The 21825-nt window shown below is 40.8% G+C and overlaps 1 protein-coding gene across 1 annotated transcript in view; it reads left to right on the top strand.

The window, feature by feature from the left end:
• Nucleotides 1-19029, top strand: part of TAF3 (TATA-box binding protein associated factor 3) — a 113153-nt gene extending 94124 nt beyond the window's left edge. Inside the window, exons 5-7 of the mRNA XM_021530948.3 lie at nt 11845-12100; nt 16061-16167; nt 16940-19029. Of these exons, the coding sequence (XP_021386623.1) occupies nt 11845-12100; nt 16061-16167; nt 16940-17054 (478 nt within the window). The 3' untranslated portion in view covers nt 17055-19029. The remainder of the gene's footprint in view (nt 1-11844; nt 12101-16060; nt 16168-16939) is intronic.
• Nucleotides 19030-21825: the final 2796 nt, after the last annotated feature.

Here is a 21825-nt window from a genome sequence, read left to right as displayed (position 1 = left end):
ACAGATCCATTTTCCTCCTTGAGGAGACATGGATACTTTGAAATTCTGCTTTTTAAAGGATTGTAGAGTGTTTATATGGAGGAAATTAAGTCATATTTTCAACTTCTGAATTAAAGTTCTAAAGCCATATTTAAGCACCAGTTATCTTCCAACCTTACCTCACCTCAGTGTTTCTCATACCCACAAACATTTTGAGAGGGGACTTCTGTTTTGAGAGGCTCCATCTGTTTGCTACAAATCATGTGGGTACATCATTGTCATCCCTGCCAGCCCTTAGTGGGTCTGACATCTTGTTTCATGGGCTTTTGGGAAACTCACTTTTATTCCAGATTAATTTTTGCATCTTTACTGGCACCTTGGCCCCCATCTGAGGATCTCATAACAGGCAGAAAGAAATGCTTTTTAATGTGTTACAGTAAGGGAAAGTTAAAGTTATGTTTCCTCTGTGTTGGTAATGAGGTTCTAAATATGTGGCAATTATCATATAAAAATGTTGTTTTTCAATTAGCCTGTCTCTGGAGTTAACTGGCATGGGATTGTTTGAGGATATCATGACTCTCCATGGAAAGGTGCAAGGAAAATTTTTAGGGATTCCTAGAATTTGATATGAGTAGAAACTAGATGGAGAAACTGGTTATTTAAATTTCTCTGTTAGAGAGAAGAGCTGTTTGGAGGCTTTTGGAAGTATTCAAGTACCTGTTCAATTGGAAGTTAATTTATTTGGGGGAGCTTCATATAGAAGCTGTGGCTGCCCCATCCCTTCACAGATTGGAAAGGGCTTGGAGCAACCTGGGATAGTGGGAGGTGTCCCTGCCCATGGCAGGGGTTGGAACTGGATGATCTTTAAGATCCCTTCCAACCCAAATCATTCTGTGATTTTATAATTTTACTTCTTGACTGCTCTGCTTGGACCAGTGTACAAAGGAGTGACAGCAACAGCAGAAAAGTCTTTTCTCTTGTGTTTGTGAATAAAAGTACATATTTTATCCCAGATTCAAAGTAATACTTGCATTCAGGCTTGTCTGGAGTGCAGATGTTCCTACAACATGCATCAGCTCAAAAGAAGTGGCTATTAACAACATTGGGTTAATAGACATGAAAATGTATTATTGCTGAAGGATGGACAAACCAATATTGGAAAAACTGCCCTACTTAAGAGTTTTTTTGCAAGTATTTTAACTGCACAGTAAAACAAGAAGAAAGTAGATGATTATCAAAGCATTTCCATCTTAGTTGTAAACAATTACAGCAATACTTGCATGGATGCCACATTAGAAGAAATTTACTGGATTCCATTCTAATGCAATTAGAGCTAATTTTGTTCTTTAAATGAATAAAAGGTCAGCTAGTAAATCTAGTTTATCTCAAGTCCAGGCTTCAATAAATTGTTTTATTTAATTTGTTGTAAAAGATCTTATCCTTAATGGGCCTTGCTCTTATTGGTTTGCTTGGGTTCTAAAATATTTATGACCACTTTTTTAGATATGATTTGAATGATATGTTGGAAGGGTTTTTCACTTTTTTTTTTTTCCATTCCAGTGTTATCAAGGTAGATTGCTAACTGAGTTAGTATAGGAAGGAACCACTGATGCTATCTTTTTTCAAAACAAAACAAGCAAAACAAAAAACACAGGCTTTTAAATTTTAAATGAACTGCAAATGATGAGTAGGGTTTAATACTTTTATTCAATTATATCATGGCTTCTTTTTGTCTTGTTATTTTTCCTAAGCACTATCATTTTTCATACAAATAAGTTTTTTTAAATCATATCTATTGATAAGGTGTTGACATTCCAGCTACTACTACAGCTGACATAAACTTCAGCAAAAGTACATGCTGTAATGTTTGATACTTCCGATAAATTTATTCTACATTTAAATACAGCTTTTAAGGAAAAACACATGGCTGCTGACACTAATGCCAGACCACAAAGCACAGTACTACTCACTGACTGCTGTTTCAGTGTTTCTGTGCCCTGGAAGCAGGATATATGTTTTTTGTGAAATCAGGTCTCCAAATTTACCTTAAATTTCAGACTTCTACTCCAGACCTGTATCATAACTCTGCCATCAGCAGGGAACCTGGAAAGCAGACAGGAAGAAGGGGAAAGACAGGCATTTTAACAATGTTTAACTGGTAAACCTGACCTGCTGCTCTAATGAAATTGCCCCTTCTATATTTTGTAAGTGAGTAGATACGTGACTTTCTCCAAAAAGAAATCACACACATGCTCAAATACGTATGTGTGTGTGCCTATAAAAATGTATCTTAAATAACCTGTGAATTGTAAGATAAAATCCTAAAAGGATGAAGTGGTGAAGAAAAATTTGTTACCCAGATATTTAATTGAGCCCACGAAAAATCTTTAATTACTTGGTAGGATATTATCAGTCCAAGGCCAACTTATTTTTGTGTGGAGGCTCATTCAGCTGCACGGTACCCTCATGACAAAAGCCATGAGCAGAACCAATTGACATCCTATGTGGAGGATCTCAAAACCAAGGGTTAAGATAGAGAAATTATCCTGTGATCATAGATGTGACCTCTCTTTGTAACATCAGTGATCCAGAAGAATATTTTTGGGACTAGGAGGATAGGCAAACCTAGTTTATTACACCAAGTTTCTTGATTATCCATCTAAGAACGTCTACAACCCCCACAGGGAAGAATTTTTTCCCAATATCCAATCTAACCCTTCCCTCTTTCAGTTCTATTTGTTATTTTAAGTGCCACACAAAGTTGCAGTAAATCAGTTCTTCACTCATACTTTTTGAAATCCCACAGAAATACACAATCTCACCTGTAGCATGCAGAGTGCCACCAAGTGTATGCCCACCAAAAAGAGATGCCTTAATGAGGGATCTTCTATCTACAACTAGCTTAATTTACAAAAGAGTTGAGTTGCAAACTCTCCAGAGATTGAATTTTCTTGGGAAAACTGCAGACACACATACACAATCAGACTTTAAAAGGTCATGGCACCAAGAAAGGATGGAAGAAAAAAGAAGGTTTTAACAAATACATCCATATGCTTCTTATTGACCTGGCTGAAGAAAGAAATTGGGCAAGGACTGTATTGGTGCTCCCCAAAGTTCACTGAGTTGCTGCTGTAACATGAATATATGTTCTTTTAAAACTGTTCAAGCTCTATGTGAGTTATGGGGAAAAAAGCTAGATATCCAAGACTTTGCTGCTATTTTGAGTTAACTAGAATCCTGCCCTATGCAGCTTCCAAGAAGGCACCCGATGGTTACAGAATCATCCTTAGTGTATATTCAGGAGGTTCAGTTTTTAATAGAGTTGTTCTCATGCAGATAAATCAGAGGGTGTGAAGAAACTTTTGAACTTTGGGTGCTATTTAGTGGTGCACTAGTCAGACTTTGATAATTTACGTTATTGTCTTCATGTGTTTGCCCACAAAAGCTGAATGATGGAGTTCATTAAACTCCCTGTACAGGCATATCCAAATTGTTTGCCTCCAGCCTTGGCTCCCTACGTGTGGCTGGGGAGGGAAGGATTGGCTTTTTATTGACTTGTCAAGCCTTAGGTTTGCATTACCAGCCAAGTAGCTCATGACCCATTCCATTTATTGCACTGTTTTGTGGTGGGGAAACAGGTAAAGGAATCCTGCTGGAAGCCCCTCCTTCTGCACGTTTTGATGAATAAGGGCAGTGTTTGGAGCAGTTAAGGCACCGTGACCAAAGCCTTGGGCAGACGGAGTGGCAGCAGCATGGGGCCATTGTGGGACACAGCTGTGGGCGGTGTTGGTTACCCTGCGAGACGTTGCTTATTCAAGGGAAAGCTCCAGAGGAGAATTCATTGAGGAATTAAAGAGGAGGGGGTGGAAAAAAAAAGTGATACTTGAGGGAGAAAAATGGAGAAGGGGTAACCACCGTTTGGGAAAATTAAACAATAGGGCACAAGCAGTAAAAGTCTGTGTTTATTGCTGTGCTAATGGGCATCCCAATTATTTTAGCAGGGAGAGGCCGTGTTAACTGTGCGTTGACAGAACTGCTGCTCTGGGTGTCAATCCAACTTGTGCTGTAAAAGAGCATGTAATGGTGAAATCATTTTTGATATGATCAATAGACCACCTAAGTGAGGAGGCAGAGTAATGAAAAATGATCTTGCTCCTCTCCAAGGTGTGCTGAAGGAATTCCAGTGATCTTTACAGCTTTCATCAATCTTTGTGAGTGTATTTACTGACATACCCACATTTCTCTGTTCTGTGGTCTTTTAAATTATAAGAGCTGGAGGACTGATTTTTGGTGCCTTTTGAAATGCTGAATGTATTTTAATGAAGATACTGTCTCAGCTATGATTCATATCCCTTTCCCAATTGTTCTTTTTTAGTGTAACATATTGGCCCAAATCCTGCTGTCAAATCCCCATGTGTGGTCCTGTATCCATCCAAAATGCTCTTTCACTTTGGTGGAGGTTCCCCAGCCTCTCCCTTGCTGCAGGATTGCAGCTTTTACATAAAAAAAAAAGTGAAGAACACACATCCCTTTTACCAAACCAAGTAAATTATCATTTTTGTTTATATTTCTAGAGGTGATTTAGCACAGCTTTTTCTTCCTTTAGCATGAATTACATTTACAACTTCAGATGTCGTCCTTAGTTTTTTTTCTTCCTTCTATTTTATTTAATTACTGAAGCCACCCCAACTAATTATTCATCCTGTTTATGGTAGGCAGCAGTCTGTGGCAAATTATTTTCATTTTGCTGTTGGCCACATTGGTGATGACTCCAGAAGTGAATCCATAAAAAGGCTTGAGTCATTAGAAAACAAAACAACTTAGTGTGAGATTCTTTGATTTTGCTGCTTATTGCTCAAGAGTAAAAAAAAAAAAAAAAAAAGCTTGTATACTGTATACCACAATTTAAAAAAATACTTTTGGCAGGTTTAGACACATGAGGGAATTGCTTGTGTAAATGTCCATGAGCAGCTGCCCTTATGAAGCACAACAGAAACTGATCAAATATATGTCAAAGATTAGAAAGGCAGATGGGTATTTGTTTCAAAAATAAACTTTCCATAGAGGATGACTGCAAGAGAAAAGTACTGATTTGTTCTTGTCTTTGACAGAGGTGCTTCTTTTTCCTCGCTCTTTTACTGAGGTATTTAAACAAAAGTGAGGAAACTCCATAGACCTAAGGATTTGTGGGATGGTTCCTGGGAGCTGGATGTGGACAAAAAGACCATAAATAAATAGCCACAAAAGAACAGATGGTCATACCTGAATTCAGTGAATTGTCCTGTTAGCAGTTGATCTTCAGCTGTACAGAATCTCCCAGTCCAGGACTGTCTTGATTCTTTCAAAAATAAGCTTGGTAACAAGCTGAAAATCACAGCTTTAAGTATTTTCTAAACCCATATTGGTACAACTTTCTGGTAGTTAATACAATTCATGTTCTATACCAATTCTCACTAAAAAGGGTGGATATAGGACTGGTTTATAGGCAAGCTCCTAGATCATGCATCCCATAACATTTCCCAAAACAAATGACAATAAAAGGCAGTTTGCTGGGAACACAGAAGAGAAAGTTTGCAAAGAGCTCATTGACATAAACATGTTTTACCAGGTTCTGGTTTTGCTCTTGAGAACTCAGCAGAAGGGGTTGGTGCCAGGTGGTTTTAAGATTGAAGATGTTTGTTATTGATGATAAGGGAAAAAATAAGATGAAAGATACCAGGACGCCACGCTACCAGCTCAGTTTTGTTTTGTCAGACTGGCAATGAACCATCCAGAGGTGTAAGTCAGAACGGTGAGAAAATGGGAGGGAGATTTAGGAGTCATCAACTGAAAGGTGCTCGTGGTTGTTGGGAGAAATATTCTGGGTGTAACAGATACAGAGGGTGAAGGCCAAGGGCAGAACTCTGTTTCACTTAAAGTAATGGGAAAATAAACAGTAGAAAATCTGTAATTCAGTTTCAACAGTGCATGTGGCCATAAAGCAAAGGAGTTAGCTGGAAATGTCAGCTGGGCTGAATGTCCAGTTGTTTGTGGGGCTTTACCATAATGTTAGAATACTAGAATCATAGAATAATTTAGGTTGTAAAAGACATCTTAGATCATCAAGTCCAACCATTAAACCAGCACTGCAAAGTCCATCACTGCACTGTGTACACAAGTGCCACATCTACATGTCTTTTAAATACCTTCAGGGATGGGTGACTCCAACACTGCCATGGGCAGCCTGTTCCAGTGCTTCACAACCCTTTTCATGAAATCATTTTCCCTAATACCCAATCCGAACCTGCTCAGGCTCAACTAGAGGCCATTTCCTCTTGTCCTTTCACTTGTTACTTGGCAGAAAAGACAACCCCCAGGTTGTACCTCCTGGTGGGGAGTTTTAGTAAGTGATAAAGTCCTCCCTGAGCCTCCTTCTCTCCCCTCCAGCTCCCTCAGCTGCTTCTTCTGTTCCAGACCCTTCCCCAGCTCTGTTGAAATGGAGAATGAGCTGCTGATCTCCCCATGCACCACTGAAGGTCAACATGCTTTACCTGGGAGAGGCAGGCACCCAAAAAAGTGGATGTTATCTTGGAATTAGTGCTCAAAGTTCATTTTCCTTGATAGAGAAGAATACCACATGGCAGGTGATGTTACAGTGCTGAGGTCTTTTCACTTGCAAAATTGCTTGGGGCTTCATTGGAGGTTTGGTGCATTCTGGCACTCCACAAACTCACAAGTTGTTTGCAGTGTGTTCTTGTGGAGCTTCTGTTTGCCAATATGACTTGTTTGCACAAAATAAAATATTCAGCAGGGCATGAAACAGCAAATAAATTTCCCTTTCTAAAAGTAATATGGGAATTAGCCTACATTACAGAGCTTAAATCACACTGATTCTCCTCCAGGGCTGGAATAAAATTTTCAGAATCACCTCTTATCTTTGAAGAATCTAAACCATATGGAAATTTCCTGATTTCCTTAGGTGTTTTTGACACTCTTACCCAGAGGTCTTAGAGTGTTTAAGTTTTTTTCTGTGTTCAGGTGCAACAGTCTCAGTTCCAGGTGTGAGATTTTTCAGAAACAAAATAGTTACATTGCTTTCTAGCATCAAGAAATTTATATCAATAAGGGAATATCAAAGCTAATAGATAATATGATGATTGATAATCCAAGTGAATTGCACCAGTTTCAGTTATGTCAGTGCAGTTGATTGTGTCATTTTCCTAGACACAGAGACCCATTTAGCTCCTTCTCCTTGCTTAAAAATGGGTCAAAAGAATTAGGACTTTTCAAATGTTATTTTCCTCTGAGCAGAGAAACAGCTTCTGCCTCTGAAAAACAAAGATTGCTGTTATTTTTTTACTAGATCTTTCCAAGTGCTGATACAGCATTTCTTTAGAGCTCATTGCCCATAGCACTCATTCCACCCTGTGGCCCATATCCTGTTTTTGGAAAGACATTTCCTTCTGGTGCACATCTTTCCCCTGTGTTTAGGTGAAGCAGTCAATGGGGCTTTCTGCTGTAAGGATCAGAATGAAATCAAATAAATTACTTTCAAAAATAGGAAACCATTTCACACCTTGGAGCTTCATTTTGCTCCAGGTGTAGCATGTTACAGCTCCTGCCACTTAGAGCTGATTAGAAACCAACTGACCTGTTGCAACACTTCAAATCTTGGTAGAATTTGCACTTTGCCTGCAAGCTGACACTTGGTATTCATCCCATTTGGGTTTGGAACTATAACTGTGAACAGGGTGCTTGCTCCAGAGTGATGGTTAAAATGGGTTTTCATTCACTCTACCCTCTTGAGAAACAGAAAAACTTCAGTGAAGTTTTCCTCCTTCCCCTTGGAGCAGTGTTGGACACAGTTTTAAACCAATAGATAAGTATTGAATCTTTACTGTAAGGATGGTGAGACACTGGCACAGGTTACCCAGGGAGGTGGTGGACTCCCTGTCCCTGGAAGTGTTCAAGATCAGGTTGGATGGGGCTCTGAAAAACCTGGTCTAGAGGAAGCTGTCCCTGCCCATTGCAGAGGAGTTGGGGCTGGAAGATCTTTAAGGTCCCTTCCAATCCAATCCATCCTTTGATTCCATGAGATCTGGCTCCTCAGCTGGGATTCAGATTTTACACACTATTGTCTTGACCCCAACACAGCCTTGATGTAGTTGAGCAGAAATGGCAATGAGAATGAAGTTCTCCTATTGCATTGAAATGGTGTTAGCACTGGAAAAGATTGTGAGAAACAAAAATAACTTAAAAATGCCTTTGTCAGGAAGCTTTATGGTCTGCTCTTTCAACAAAGGGGTTATAAAAAAACAATATAGAAAAATAATTGGTAATCATGGCATTTAAGGATTTCTCTGTCCTTCTGTCCTTCCTCTTGAAATTTCACATCCCTCAGGTATTTCCCCTTTTTATTACAGTTAGATTTTTTTTTTTTCTTGTTTACTACCAGGCACTCTGTGACAAATCAGTGCATGTGTTCAATGATAAATACACTGAGGTTCTGGGGGCAGGACAGCTCCTGCTGGCATTTAAAAAGAAATCCAGAGTGAATTTAGGTTGGACACAACCAAATACACAGTACTTACATTAATTTAGGGTTTTTTTTTTCAAAGGGAGTGGTAACTTATAGTCACAATGATCTTATTACCACATCTATTCCAAAGGTTTTCTCACACCCCTTTATTCTGGAGGAACTGTTTTGATTCAAAAACAACTTTTAATTGACCTTTTATCTTTCAGCGTAGAATCTGTTTGTGGTACATTGCCAGGCGAGCAGCCTGCAGAGAAATTCAGTTCTTGTCTCAGGACTCTGTGGTGGTGGTGGTTGATGTTCATTTATGTTTGATTTCTGCAAAAAATACTCATTTAGCCTCAGTTTTAGAGTTCTTGGATTGGTGTGGAGAAAGAGGTGAAAGTTTGTTTTCTGTAGTATTGTACTTGCAGACTAAGTGATGATTTTGGACACATGAAAACACATTTGGGAAAGAAGGTAACAATATGTGTATGTCCCAAGGAAGAGTTTAAATCCCAGCAGGACTCAAGTACCAGGAGGATCGGGGCTCTGCTGCAGTGGGAGCCGCCTACTTGCAGTGAGCTCTGTGCCTCAATTTTCCTGTCTATAAAACAGAGCTCATAAATCTTGCCATCATTTACATAGTGTTTTGATATCAGGTTTCTCTCCAAGTCTGAAGTAACAATAATTATTAGTCGTGGGACTGCTATTTCCCTTTGATTTCTCGCCACCTCCATATTCTGTGTGTGTAGCCCCTTCTTCAGGACAGGCTAAACCACCCTCGCTGAGATTACTCCATCACCTCTAATGGTGCAGCACAAAACCATTCATTTCTCCACTCTGGAGTCTAAAGTCTCTGAACTCCATTAGCCCAAGGGAGTGGTAGGCCCAAGCGTGCTCTGAAATGCCGATCTCCTGTTTTGATAACTGAGCTCTAAAATCAAGATAAACAAGCTGCCCTATATACTGAACACGTCCTAATTGCACACTTCAGGCATGCCAGCCAATCGATGAGCGTGTGTCGCTCGCTAATGAATATTTGTAGTTTTGGAAGATTTCACATGTGGTGTTCCTTGCTGCTTCTGCAGTTATTAGCAGAGTGGCTTCGAAGACCCTGTGCAGGAGGAGAACCTGTCTTTACACCAAGAAACTCTGTAATTTAATTTCATGTGTTAGCTGGGCATGGTCGCTCTTATTCAAATTGTATTAGCTAACACCTCTTTCAAACTGTTTACACTGTGTGCAAAGTTGTGTTTAAATCCCTATTAGCTAATACATCTCCTAGTCTAGACTTGGGGATGGTTGACTCCCTGAAGAACTCCTAGCAGGACTTTGTTTACTTGCAGGAGGTAAGAGGGGGAGGCATGGAAACAAGAGGCAATGATGTTTGAACCCATACAAATTACTTTTGCTGTGCCAATATTTTGCTGTCAGTCCCTGTCTTTGCTTTTATTGTAGCTAAGGGTTTGTTTATTGAGAGATGGCTCTCCAGTCATGAGGATAACTTTGCAAACCAGGGAAGTATTGGCACCAGCCAAGGTCCTAGGCATTCAACATTGGGAGCCAGGGCTGTCTGTGGAATGGGGAAGACACAGGAGAAGAGTCTGAGTTTGGTATGGCAAGTCTGGCAGGAGCCCCAGGAGCCACACACTGAGACTTTCACTGAACCAGAAACACATCATCAGCCAAAGAGAAAACTTCCTTGGTGAGAGATAACAGTGGGGTTTTGGATGTTCCCCACTAACAGGAGACGGAGCCTGGTTTTGATGCATAGGTTGCTCCCAGGATGGCCTGATAGTAGAACTTCCTTCCTTCTGCAAGTCACAGACAACATAAATTAAGACTCCTGCACTTTGATTCACAGTCTGGCACTTTACTGACATGTATACAGAGCCTGAGCCCCACAGAGGTATCTGAAGCAATCCTTGGTACATATGTAGTGTGAATGTCTTCAGTGTTGCTGATGGAGGAATCATCTGTCACCTTCAGATTTCATTCTTGGATTTTCTTCTCCTGTACATTCACAGAAGTTGTGATGCTGCAGCTGAGGGTTAGGCAGGACTACCAACCTCATTGCTCTTTTTTCCTTTTACCAAGTATGTTTTTACTATAACTTGCCATAGTTCTGATTTTGTAGTGCAAATGGCATATCTTGTGAGAAAAAACACCATTATCTCAGACAGGCATTACATACTGTAGTATTCCCAGCCTTTCTCAAATGGTAACTCGGAATTTTATTGACTTGAAATTCAGAAAATGTCTCCATATAATAATACTGCCATTGGAGTTGCAATAAACTCTAAAGTTGAACTTAGAGTTCCCTTTGACAGTGGAGCCACACATTCCTGGTTCTCAGGAGTTGTTGCAATTTGATTTTTGTCATGATTTCTCTATTGATGTCTCAGTTTTTTACTTTCTTAAATGATCCTTGTCCCTGGGATGTCTAATCTTTCTTCCAATCACCCTCTTCGTACACATCATGAATCAATCACACTCCCACAGGTACCATTCAAATAGAAATAAATTAGTTAAATGATTTATGAAAATGTGGTCAAACAAATCAACCTATTATGAGTTTTGTTTGAGGTTTTGGTTGTTTTTTGAGTTGTTTTTGTTCTGTTTTTTTAATATCCTTTTCCTTCTCTTTATGTTTCTAACCTGGAGCTTTGTAGTTAGGGCTTTTTCTGGCTTGTCTCTGAAATTGCATGCACATCAATAATACTGTGCATCAACAGTCATTAATAAAGGCTGGGTCCTCTATGTATCCCCCTTCCTGGGCAAGATTGTGCTATACAGTGTATTTACTAGAGCTACATCCTGTCTACTTCAGCTACTCGAGTAAGTAGCAATATTTTAACTGCTGAGTGTATAGTGTGCGTCATTTATTTGTCCTGACTAGATCCACTGCTGATTCCATAAACATTTGGGGAAAGAAATACCAAACTAGCAAATATTTGCAGAACCCCCTAATATAGGATCTTAACAGGATGATATCGTCTCTCAGGTTGAAGATTAAAATCAGTGCTGTTCACAGCTGATTAACTTTCTAATATTTCCCACAAATTGAGCTAATGCAATAAAACTTAATGAAACAAGGTTTAGTAAAGCCACAGAGAATGTTTATACGACAGTGAGGTCCAGACTGGCTCAGGGTGTCCTGGCATTCACTTTGTAATGGCTCTGTGCTTTATCCTGTAAATGGATGGGTGCAGCAATGACAACAGTGCTTCTGTGGGCTTGAAACAACCTCTTTGGTGACTCCAGGGTGACGTGAATTAGCTGCTCTATATTTTTTTTCTCTCTAATGGGTGATCAGTTGTTGCTTTCTCTCCCATCAGCTCTAACAATTCTCAATATTGGTCCTACAGAGTCATCAGCAAAGTGGTGTCAGCTCCAGAGGCCAAACCTTCCACTCCTGCGGCGCGGCCCAAAACACCTCCGCCTGTGCCGTCACCGGTGCCAGCTCCCGTGCACGTCACCCCTCCTCCAGCTCCAGCTCCTCCTCCTCCACAGGCCACCATCTCTCCAGTCCTGATCCCACCACCCTCCCCAGCCGTGGCAGCAGCTGGAGGCTCCAAAGCTCCCGTTCGGAGCGTGGTGACCGAGACCGTCAGTACTTACGTGGTAGGTAACACGTGCTGTGCTCTGTCCCAGTGCCAGGGGCATTCCTCCCTGGAATTGGTGAGCTCCTGGCTGGCTCATCATCTCAAACTGATGGTTCCTGGATTCCTGATGTTGCTCTCTGTTAAACTGCTGTTTATCCAGCTCTTATTTCCACACCTGTATTTTGAGGTGTTAATAACTTAATTGAAACACTACGACTTAGAATGAATTTTTCATTGGTTTCCAGTTCCAAATTTAAGTTCCTTCTAACTAGTCCAGTTATATCCCATATGATATTTTCTGCTAGCTGAGCTAGAGCACTTATTTTTGGAGTTGGAGGTTTTTTATAGGTGCTTTCAAAAGTGCTGAATTGAAACCTCAAATGTCAGACTCACCATAGATTTTGCTGTCAGTCAGGTAAAGTACAAAACCCTCATACAACATCAAGAACTTGACTTAGCCCTCATTTGAAATGTGTAGAGTCCACTAATCTCTTTCCTGGTTTCCTCGACATACAGAAATTGCAATGTTTGTGCACCTCAGAAGTCTGTAGATTGTTCATTGGTCTACACTTCATTTGTGTGTTTGACACATGCTCTGAACTTGGCCTGTGTCTGGCAGCATTCTTCATTCTTTTAGAAAAGTCTCTTGAGTAGCATGGTGTAGGAACTGCATTCCCTAAAAGAATGTGGATATATATCTGGGTAGGACAAGGCTTGCTGTGCTGCTGAGAATTTCTGCTTTAAATGCTGTGTGAAATGAAGTCCTGAGCATTCCTGATGCTTGAAAAGCAACACAAGGGTAGCAGTGTTTTTATCCTCCCTGTCCTGGCTGAATTCCAGCTTGATTGGTGACACCTTGCTTAGCTGCAGTTTAAAAATCTCACAATTTAAAACCTAAAGCTTACTTTTATTACTGAGTTTGCCATGCTTGAATTGCAATGTATGCATGATTTTTTTTTATTTTTATGATTCTTGTTTTGGTATTGATTTCTAATATGAATCCACCCTGCATTTCTAATGAAAAGGTGCTTCCCTGATGGACTTAAACTGCTGTATCATGTTACTGGTCTCTATTTAAACAGCTGCTACATTTCACTCCTGAGTTAGTTACAGCACTGGACAACGTCACACAGGCTCTGCATATCTTTAGGGTGCAGGACACAGCCTCACCTTTGGTATCACAGGTGTAAACCCACAGTCACTCTTATTATTACAGTCACTAGTATTATTGTCATTGTTATTATTACAGTAGTTCCCAAAGGTTTCAAAATTTACTTTAAGGGAGAATCGCTTCCTAAATGCTCTACTACATCCCATTTTTTTCTGTAACTATGAAAATAAATTATTGAGAAATTATGTTAGTATAAAAAAAAAAACCTAGCACTTTGCCAAGATACTTCCAGTGGTAACACACTTAGCACCTTTATGGAGAACTCAGAGGATATGGAGACTTCAGGTCATTTTTGCTTTTCACAGAATAGTTTGGGTTGGAAGGAACTTTAAAGACCATCTTGATCCAACCCCTCTGCCACAGTCAGGGACACCTTCCACTCAGCCAGATTATTCAGAGTGCCACCAATCTGGCCTTGAACAGTTCCAGGGATAGGAAGTGCATCACCTCCTGAACAAGCTGTATGGTGTCTCACCACCCTTACTGTAAATATTTTTTTTCCTAATATGCAATCTAAACCTACCTCCCTTCAACTTAAGACCATTCCCTCTTGTCCTATCACTCCAGACCCTTGTGAAAATGATGTTTTACAACATTATAGTTGGAACCAAGGCTCTACTGCATTAGGTGCAGTATGTGCACATGCAGGGAGACACCTGATGTGACAGATTTGTAAGTCAAAATGTTCAGAGAGAGGTTGGAAGAGAAGAGAATTATTAATAACTATTAGCCTGTTGTATGAAGGAAATACAGGAGACAAAATCATTTTCTTCAGATCACATGGGAAAGCTGTTCTAGAGATAAGAGTGGAACCAGTGTGACAGAGGTGCCCAACTCCCTTCTGCAGGGGAGGAGAGTGATTTTATATTTCAAAAAAGGAAGGATACACATCTCCCTGTTGGATAGCATCTCAGTCCATGTTCTCTGCCCATGAGTTCTCAGTGGTTTGTACTAACACAGCAATCAGCAATCCCACTCTGTGCCTCCTTGCATGACCCTTGGCTCATTGAGGAATGAGAAGTTATGCAATATTTTTAATAACCTTATTCAGCGGCCCAAGTTCTTGTTTAACAAACAGGCAGAGGTTTCTGTGATTATAGACCACCCTGCCCCTCTCCTGCCCCTGAGAGCCTGAGGCAGGCATTCTGCAGGGGAAAAAAATACCTGAAAAACTAAGTTTGGAAAAGTTAGGGCGTCTCTTTAGTGATGGGGCAACATCTGGCAGTGCTCCCTACACCTGGCTGGGCCAGTGCCCAAAACAGGCAGCACCAGAAATGAGGTGCCCGTGCTGGGGGATGATTGGGGTGGAGCCAGGTGTTCAGGCAGGTTTTGTAGCCCTCAGCCCAACATCCCACAGCATCCTTTCTCTGCAGCACCTTGGCAGAGCATCCCCTCTCTTCCCAGCAGGGCTATCCCACCAAAATGCCTCTGCACCTCTTCACTCTGAGCCGAGACACTTCACCTGGGGAGCAGATGCTTCTCTAGCAACTTAAAATGACTTTGCAGATGTGAGATTAGATGGTAGATAGGAATGATTATTGCAATCAGTCAGCTTGGAAATTGAGTTAATTTTATGATAGTGCCTATTCTGTATCTCTGTTGGGAAGGGGATTGTTCTCTGGTAACTATTCCTGGGACTTGTATTTTTGAGTTTTAAACCACAAAAACATTCAGGGCTTTAAGAAGAATCGGGGAAGAGTGATGTGTTGGTTGCAGCTCTGGTACATTCCTATTGATTTTTCAGGAAGTGGTGTAAGATGTACAGACCACCGTGTTGTAGTGGCTTGTTTCTTTTTTTTTTTTTTTTTTTTTTTTACTAAGAACATTTGGGGCTTTTCATCTGCTACTTTTTAATATTGTGTTTGTAAGCTGTACAGATAGCAAAAAGTTATTGCCTGAGATATGTGTAAATGCACAAAAGCTGAGAACAAAACAGTTTCTGCTTTTGAGATTCAGCGATAATGTGCAAATCTTCATAAAGGAGTGATGGAGTCAGGGTAATGCCCCAGACATTTTGTACTTTGTATTGTTAATTGCACTCCTTTAGGTGGATTCTGTGACATTTTGCGTGTATGTTTTTAGCAAAGAGCTGTTCAAGAACCACTGGAAATCTAAAAATACAAACAAATGGTCGAGCAGGATATAAACATTAAAAAAATGCATATGATGAACCCGGTGAGCAGCTGCCCACTACTGTAAATGATCTGCCTTTCTTGTTTCATTTACCCTTTAGTAAATTGTACTGCGACATAAATGTCATAAGGGGAATGGAAAGTTACTCAGTAACAACTTTTTTTATATCCTGATCTTATCAGCTCGTTGGAGTTGAAGACTTTGGCTAATAAGTAATGCAGCAATATATACACACGGCGCTGTATATTTTACATGCACATAAGAACTGTTATCTTACGCAGGAGGCTGCCGTGGCTCCTGCTTGCCATTAACAGGGTCGAATTTTAAAAGTATAGACAGAGAGGGAATTGTGTCCTTAAGCCCTGGCTCTGTGTGTGAATGCCTGTGCTTAGGTTGGGTGGTGTAACTGGCTTTACTGGTTTACAGGACAGTGTAGGAAAATACATGATTTTGTCGTCATGAGCAGTGTAGAAAAATCAATTAAGACGTAACACGGAGCTCTCATGATCAGAGAATTCACACATAACAACAGGAGCTGCTGAATGGCTTAGCCAGATAAGCAAGAAACCTTTTTTTGTTGGTTTTTCTTTTTTTTTTTTTTTTTTTTTTTTAATGTCAATTTTCCTGCCTGTTTAGCCCTGAAAACCAGCTAACTTTGCTTTTTCTTTGCACCAGATCCGAGACGAGTGGGGTAACCAGATCTGGATCTGTCCTGGCTGTAACAAGCCAGATGATGGCAGTCCAATGATAGGTTGTGATGACTGCGATGATTGGTATCACTGGTAAGTTCCTCTCATCCATCCTGCTCTGCCAGTGCCTGGCAGATTGGGGCTATATTATTAAAAAACCTTTTTTTTTTCCTAATAGTTCATGACGTTGGGAATATATTTAAATAGCTTTACTGTGTCCAATTTAATAATCTGGAAGATATTTTTATCTCTGTTGCTCTGAAATTTGAAAAGGCAGATTTTAAGCTGTGAAGGAGAGTTACTTTTTAATTAATGGGCATTGGCGATAACGGTTGTTTTTGAAACTGCTGGGAAATATTGCTGATTCCGGTAATTTTGTGAGAACTACAGGATTATGAGCACAGTGTATACAGATAGACAGTTCAAATTATGAAGCATTGTATGAACAGTAATATAAATGTCAGCTCTTATAAAAAGGTTAGGGGATATTAATCACTTTTTAGGCAATTTTTTTTTTAAAGCTACATAAAATCATAAGGGTTTTTGCAGATGTGTTAAAGAAGCATTTGAAATTATTTTAAATCTAGTATATTACACCTGAAAGTGCACTCATATTTTCTACTAAAATAACACTTTTTATCTGAGTATCCTTTTGATATTTCTCCTTTGTTTCAAAGCAAGAGTTCTTAGGTTTCGATCATTGTTTTTTAGGTTTTGATCATTATATTTGTTAAGATAATGATAATTGCTGTATTAATTCAAAGGCCAGATCCTGTCTCCCGCTGGAAAGTTGCATTTTTTAGAGTAAGAAACAAAAGCACTGTTACTCCACTGAGATGATGTGATATTTCCCTGTCCTTCGCAGGCCTTGCGTTGGGCTTACGGCCGCACCCCCAGAAGAGATGCAGTGGTTCTGCTCCAAGTGTGCCAACAAAAGGAAGGATAAAAAACACAAGAAGAGGAAGCACAGGGCGCACTGAAGGCTTGGCAGGGACTGAAACCGTGCGGTCACCGCGGCGCCTCCTGCCCGACTCGGCTGCAGGAGGGATCCACCCTGCCCGCGGCCGCCAGGGCCCTTGGCGGCTCTGCGGTGGCTCGGGGCCGAGGGGATGCCCTTGGTGGGGCTGTTGGGTCTCACAGACCGTCCGAGCCCAGGGCTTTGGATTTTGGTACATTCTGATGCTGTTTCTTTCCCCTGGCAAGGGGAGTTTGCACAGAGCGCCGTGAAGGCTTCGGTGCTTCCTGGGACCGCTCCCGCTCCTGGGGCTCGGCAGCAACGCGGATGAATGTTGTAAATACAGATATCTGTCCTATTCTTTCTCCATTTGTTCTTAATCCCTCTTGAACCTTTGCAGTAAGGTGCTGAGAGGAGGAGAAAATGTAAATTGCAGTAAGTTGTAAACTGAGACAACCTTCTGGAATGATTTCTGTAGTCTGGATACAGTTCAGCCTCGACTCTTGCTGAGCCAGATAATCATAATGTGGAAATAAAAAGTGGCTGGTAAATATTTTTGTGACAAGAATATATGAAGCTTTTTTCCTTGATTTTTAGTACTAACATAAAATAAACATGTTCAAGCTTTTGTGATATATCTTCTATTTTTTAAGAAAAAAAGTTTCTATTGTGTCAATTTTTTTCTTCCGTGTGAATTTCTTTTAGTGGACCTGTAATATATTTTATACTTTGTTTTTTTTTTGTTTTTTTTTTTTTTAAGTCTTTGTCAACATAACTTCTCATTGCTTGTACATTTCATCAGTGTGTAAAAACACTTCCCATTAAAAGATTTTCACACGTGTAAATAGCTGATATTTATAAAGTAATTTTTTTTTAATTATTTTTTAGGGCTTGAGGATTTTTGTTGTCGTTTGCCCGAGAATTCAAACCTAGCAGCTACTAAAAGCCCGTGTGACAAACGCCTGTCCTCATGGCTGTGAGGGATTGGTGAGCTCTGCCCCAGCTGTGCGTGCACGAGGAGGTGGCCAGCACCATAATTAGGCCTTGATTCAGATACTTAAACATGTGGTAACTTCTTAAGAAGTGAGTAATCCTATTGCCTTCAAGGAGCCTGTTCCCACACTTGGTTATACATGTGCTTAAATGCCTTCTGAATTGGGAGCTTAGGCCAGGGGGGCTCTGCACTTCTGGTGGCAGCTACAGCATTTTAATTTGTAGCTGGAAATGTCTTTTTTCCCCCTTTTTATCTCCTTTTTTTTTTTTTAACAAGTGGTTAGTGACTTTGCCAAAAGCATTGTATTTAGGTAGAGGAGATGCAGGTGTGTTCCTCTGCTTTGTATATCCCCTTGGAAAGACCAGTAAACTGGATCCCAGTCACATTCCCCGTTGAAAATGTTGGGGGGAAGGTGCAAAGAAACTGAAATAAAAGTGTTAGATATTGTAGTGCAATGGGTCTCAGAGCTAAGTAAGAATAAATCTTGAAAACAATTTATGCCTTTTGTTTTCTAATCAATTTTAGATTGCATTGGTTAATTTGGGGATATTTGTATTTTAAACCAATGCAGTGAGAACGTCTGATGTTGGAGAAATATGACCCTTTAGCCTGTTGTGCAGATATTAAGAGTTATTTTTTAAATGCATCCAAATTGATACTAATGAGAGTGAATTAGTCATGTTTTCAAAAGTACCAGTCTAGTTAGGGAAATGAGGCTTTGCTGATAGAACTGTTAAATTGCAAATCAGTGGAGATATGGTTGAAATTGGTTTATTAAAAGTGCACTGTTACCTGCTTTGTTCAATGCCATCTCGTTTATATTCCGTCCCTGTTAATTACCAGTTGAGAAAGTTCTTGGGTTTGATTTTTTATTCTATTTTATTTTGAATTGTTGGATGTTGCAATGCTGATTTTTGGTTTTTTCCACATGTAATGTGCAGACATACAAAATACGCCGTCTTTGGTCATTTCTGGTTGCAATAATAAAGAAATTAGCTTTTGATAAGTTGTTTATGCATTTCCTCCTCCTCTCCATGAGTCAGACCTTCTCACATTTAATCAGCTGAATTACTCAGGATGCCATGGGAGGGCTGAACTTACCCTGTTCGATGGCTGTTCAGCTCTTTCTCTACATGCTTGGCCTTGCTGCTGCTGGGTTGATTTCCTAATCTGGCTTTTATGATTTTATAAATTACCCCTGTGGCAATAAAACCAAAGCATCATTTTCAGGAGGCTTGTGTGGCTGAGGGGATTAGTAACGGGAGAAGGGGCCCTTCACCTCTGGGTCATCAGTTTGAAGCCACGCTTGGTGCTGAGCCTGCCTCCCTTTCACTTATGCTGCTGTGGATCAGGAATCAGTGGCATAAATGAATAATCATTCCAGAAATGGTTATGCCTGGACCTTCTTTACAACCCCTGGCACTGAGCAAGCCCAGCTCCTTCCCCAGACCTTTGTATTTGCTGCTGGCAACTTCACAGGTTGGGTGTCTTCTCCATAAACTTGGTGTATGGAAAGTGAGGGAGCAGCTGGGACTGCTCCCTAGAGTCACTGCTTGATTTTGGGGTTGGGCTATGAGTCCTTTTATGATTTGTGTTTTGGGCACCGCCATCCATGAGTAGGGGACACAGTGAGTGGGCTGCAGGTTGGTTTGCTCACTGCATGTCATGGGAGAGCCACCACCAAGCCTTGAATGGTTTTCCTGCCTTGAAATGCAGCTTCATCAAGAGAAGCATCAGTATGGGGCACTGCATCTGGGTGGTTGGAGTAAAACTGGTGTGGAGTTTAGAAAGTAAAGAATTAAAGAGTTTTCAGTGAGGAGACAACTCACCATCTGCTGCACTATAAAGAGTAGACAGGTACAATTTTCCTCCTTTATGGATGTACTGTGTGTAGTGGATTTAAGGAGGACAGTGAGGATGGGTCGTAAATATTCAAGAAAAGAGCACAAAAACTATTCCGTGAGAAAAGCTTGTTGAATCCTGCTGTTACTCTGGGGCCAGATTTTTATCTGGAGTCAGCTGGGAGTCAGTTGGAGCTGTGTCAGTTTACAGCAGCCCAGGAGCTGCCCACTCACACAGCCAGTGTTGGGGCTGGGGAGCAGCTCTATTTGGGGAGATTTTCATCCTTTTTATCCTTTTCATCCTTTTTACCCAGGGTAGCCTGTGCCTGTGGGTCGCTGTGCTGGGTGCTGGCTGTGAAGCAGGTTAGTCATTAGGCAAATTTGCAGCTTGGTAATGAGTTTTGCATCCAGAAAAAAATATGGAGTTGATATCGAGACAGTAAACACAAAGCTCAGATTTGGAAGAAACTATCCTGACTACTCATTTTTATTGGAGGACATAGATAAAAAGCAGAGAGCATCCATCCCTGAAGTAATGGGAATGCCCTTTTCCCAAGATAATCTTCCTTTGGGGCTATATGTTGTGCTCAGAGCATCATTTCTCTGCTTGACAAGGTGTTTCTCTTCTGAAGGTGTCCACAGCTAAGTACAGTGAGGATCTTTATGCTCTGCAACTGATTTGTGATTCCAAGTGTCCTGGAAGAGAAAGGGAATTAAAAAAAAAAAAAAAAACAAATCGGAGGGTATCAGAGCCTGCTGACTTTGTCTGGGCTTTACAGAGATAAAATATAGTGTATTACTTCACTGTATCACCTAAACCTTCTTTGTTCTCCTTTCAATAGGACGATTAAACAAAGACCTACTAACCAAATTAAAGTATAAAATGAACGCTGAGATATGGAAACCTTGCCAGGAAGAATGTTAATGAATGAAGTTCACTAAAGGCATGCTGGCTAAGTTTTCAATACAAATAGTTTTATGGCCAATCTCTTTAGATCATAGCAGTTTTCTTTAGAAGTTTTAAGTCTCAAAAGTAGATGAGTTTCCTTCACTGGGGAATGAATTAGATAATGCTCTGAATAAACTCCCTCTTTGCCGTCTTGTCAGTCATGCTGCTTAGGAAACTCGCCCTTTCTTCTGGGGACTTTTGGATCAGCTGTAACCTCCAAAGTAGAAAGCTGCTATTAATCCATGTGTGCTGTATGGCAGAGGAGGCTGTAACGGGAGATTTACAGCCAGCAAACAGCTCGTACCTGCCTCTTGTGAGCAGAAACCTTTAATAGTGAGCTGTGGCAGCTGAGCCAAGGGTGCTTTCCCTTCCAGCTTTGCAGTGGGTGCAGGAAGGGGGTCAGACTTTTTATTTAACAGGGTCTGTGGTGGTAGGACAAAACAGAAGGAGAGTTCATTCAGAGTAAGTGCAAGGAAAAGGGGTTTTATGATTAAAGTGGTGAAACACTCTAACAGGTTACCTGGAGGGGTGGTGGATGCTCCATCCTTGCGAACTTTCCATGTCAAAGTTGGACAGGGCTTGGAGCAACCTGGTCTAGTGAAAGGTGTCCCTGCACATGGCAGAGGGGTTGGAATCAGATGATTCTTAAGGTCCCTTCCAACCTAAGCCATCCTAAGGTTCTATGATTGTAAGACGCTTATGGGGTGACCTTTTGCACCAGGACTCTAAATCCTGTGATACTCCTCACAGGGAGAGAGGAGAGCTGAGGGCTTCCAGACCATCTGTTCTCCCTTGGCAGTCACCCCTTATATTTTCCTTCTAGTCCTTGTCTGCTCCAGAGTCCTGGCCCCTTAACTCAGGTGTCTGGTGGCCTGTACCAACACCAGCACAGTGCTGGCTGTCTTGAGCAAGTGGGGACTCCATTCCAGCATGATGACACCATGGTGACAGTTGAGGTTTGATGCAATATTGGTTGGAAATAGATTATCTTTAAACAGATGATCCCTTCCAA

This window comes from Lonchura striata, chromosome 1A (genome assembly GCF_050655825.1).
Source record: "Lonchura striata isolate lonStrDom1 chromosome 1A, ASM5065582v1, whole genome shotgun sequence".
In the NCBI taxonomy this organism is placed as follows: domain Eukaryota; kingdom Metazoa; phylum Chordata; class Aves; order Passeriformes; family Estrildidae; genus Lonchura; species Lonchura striata.
Note: the sequence above shows the minus strand (reverse complement) of the source record. Positions and strands in the feature narration are given on the sequence as shown.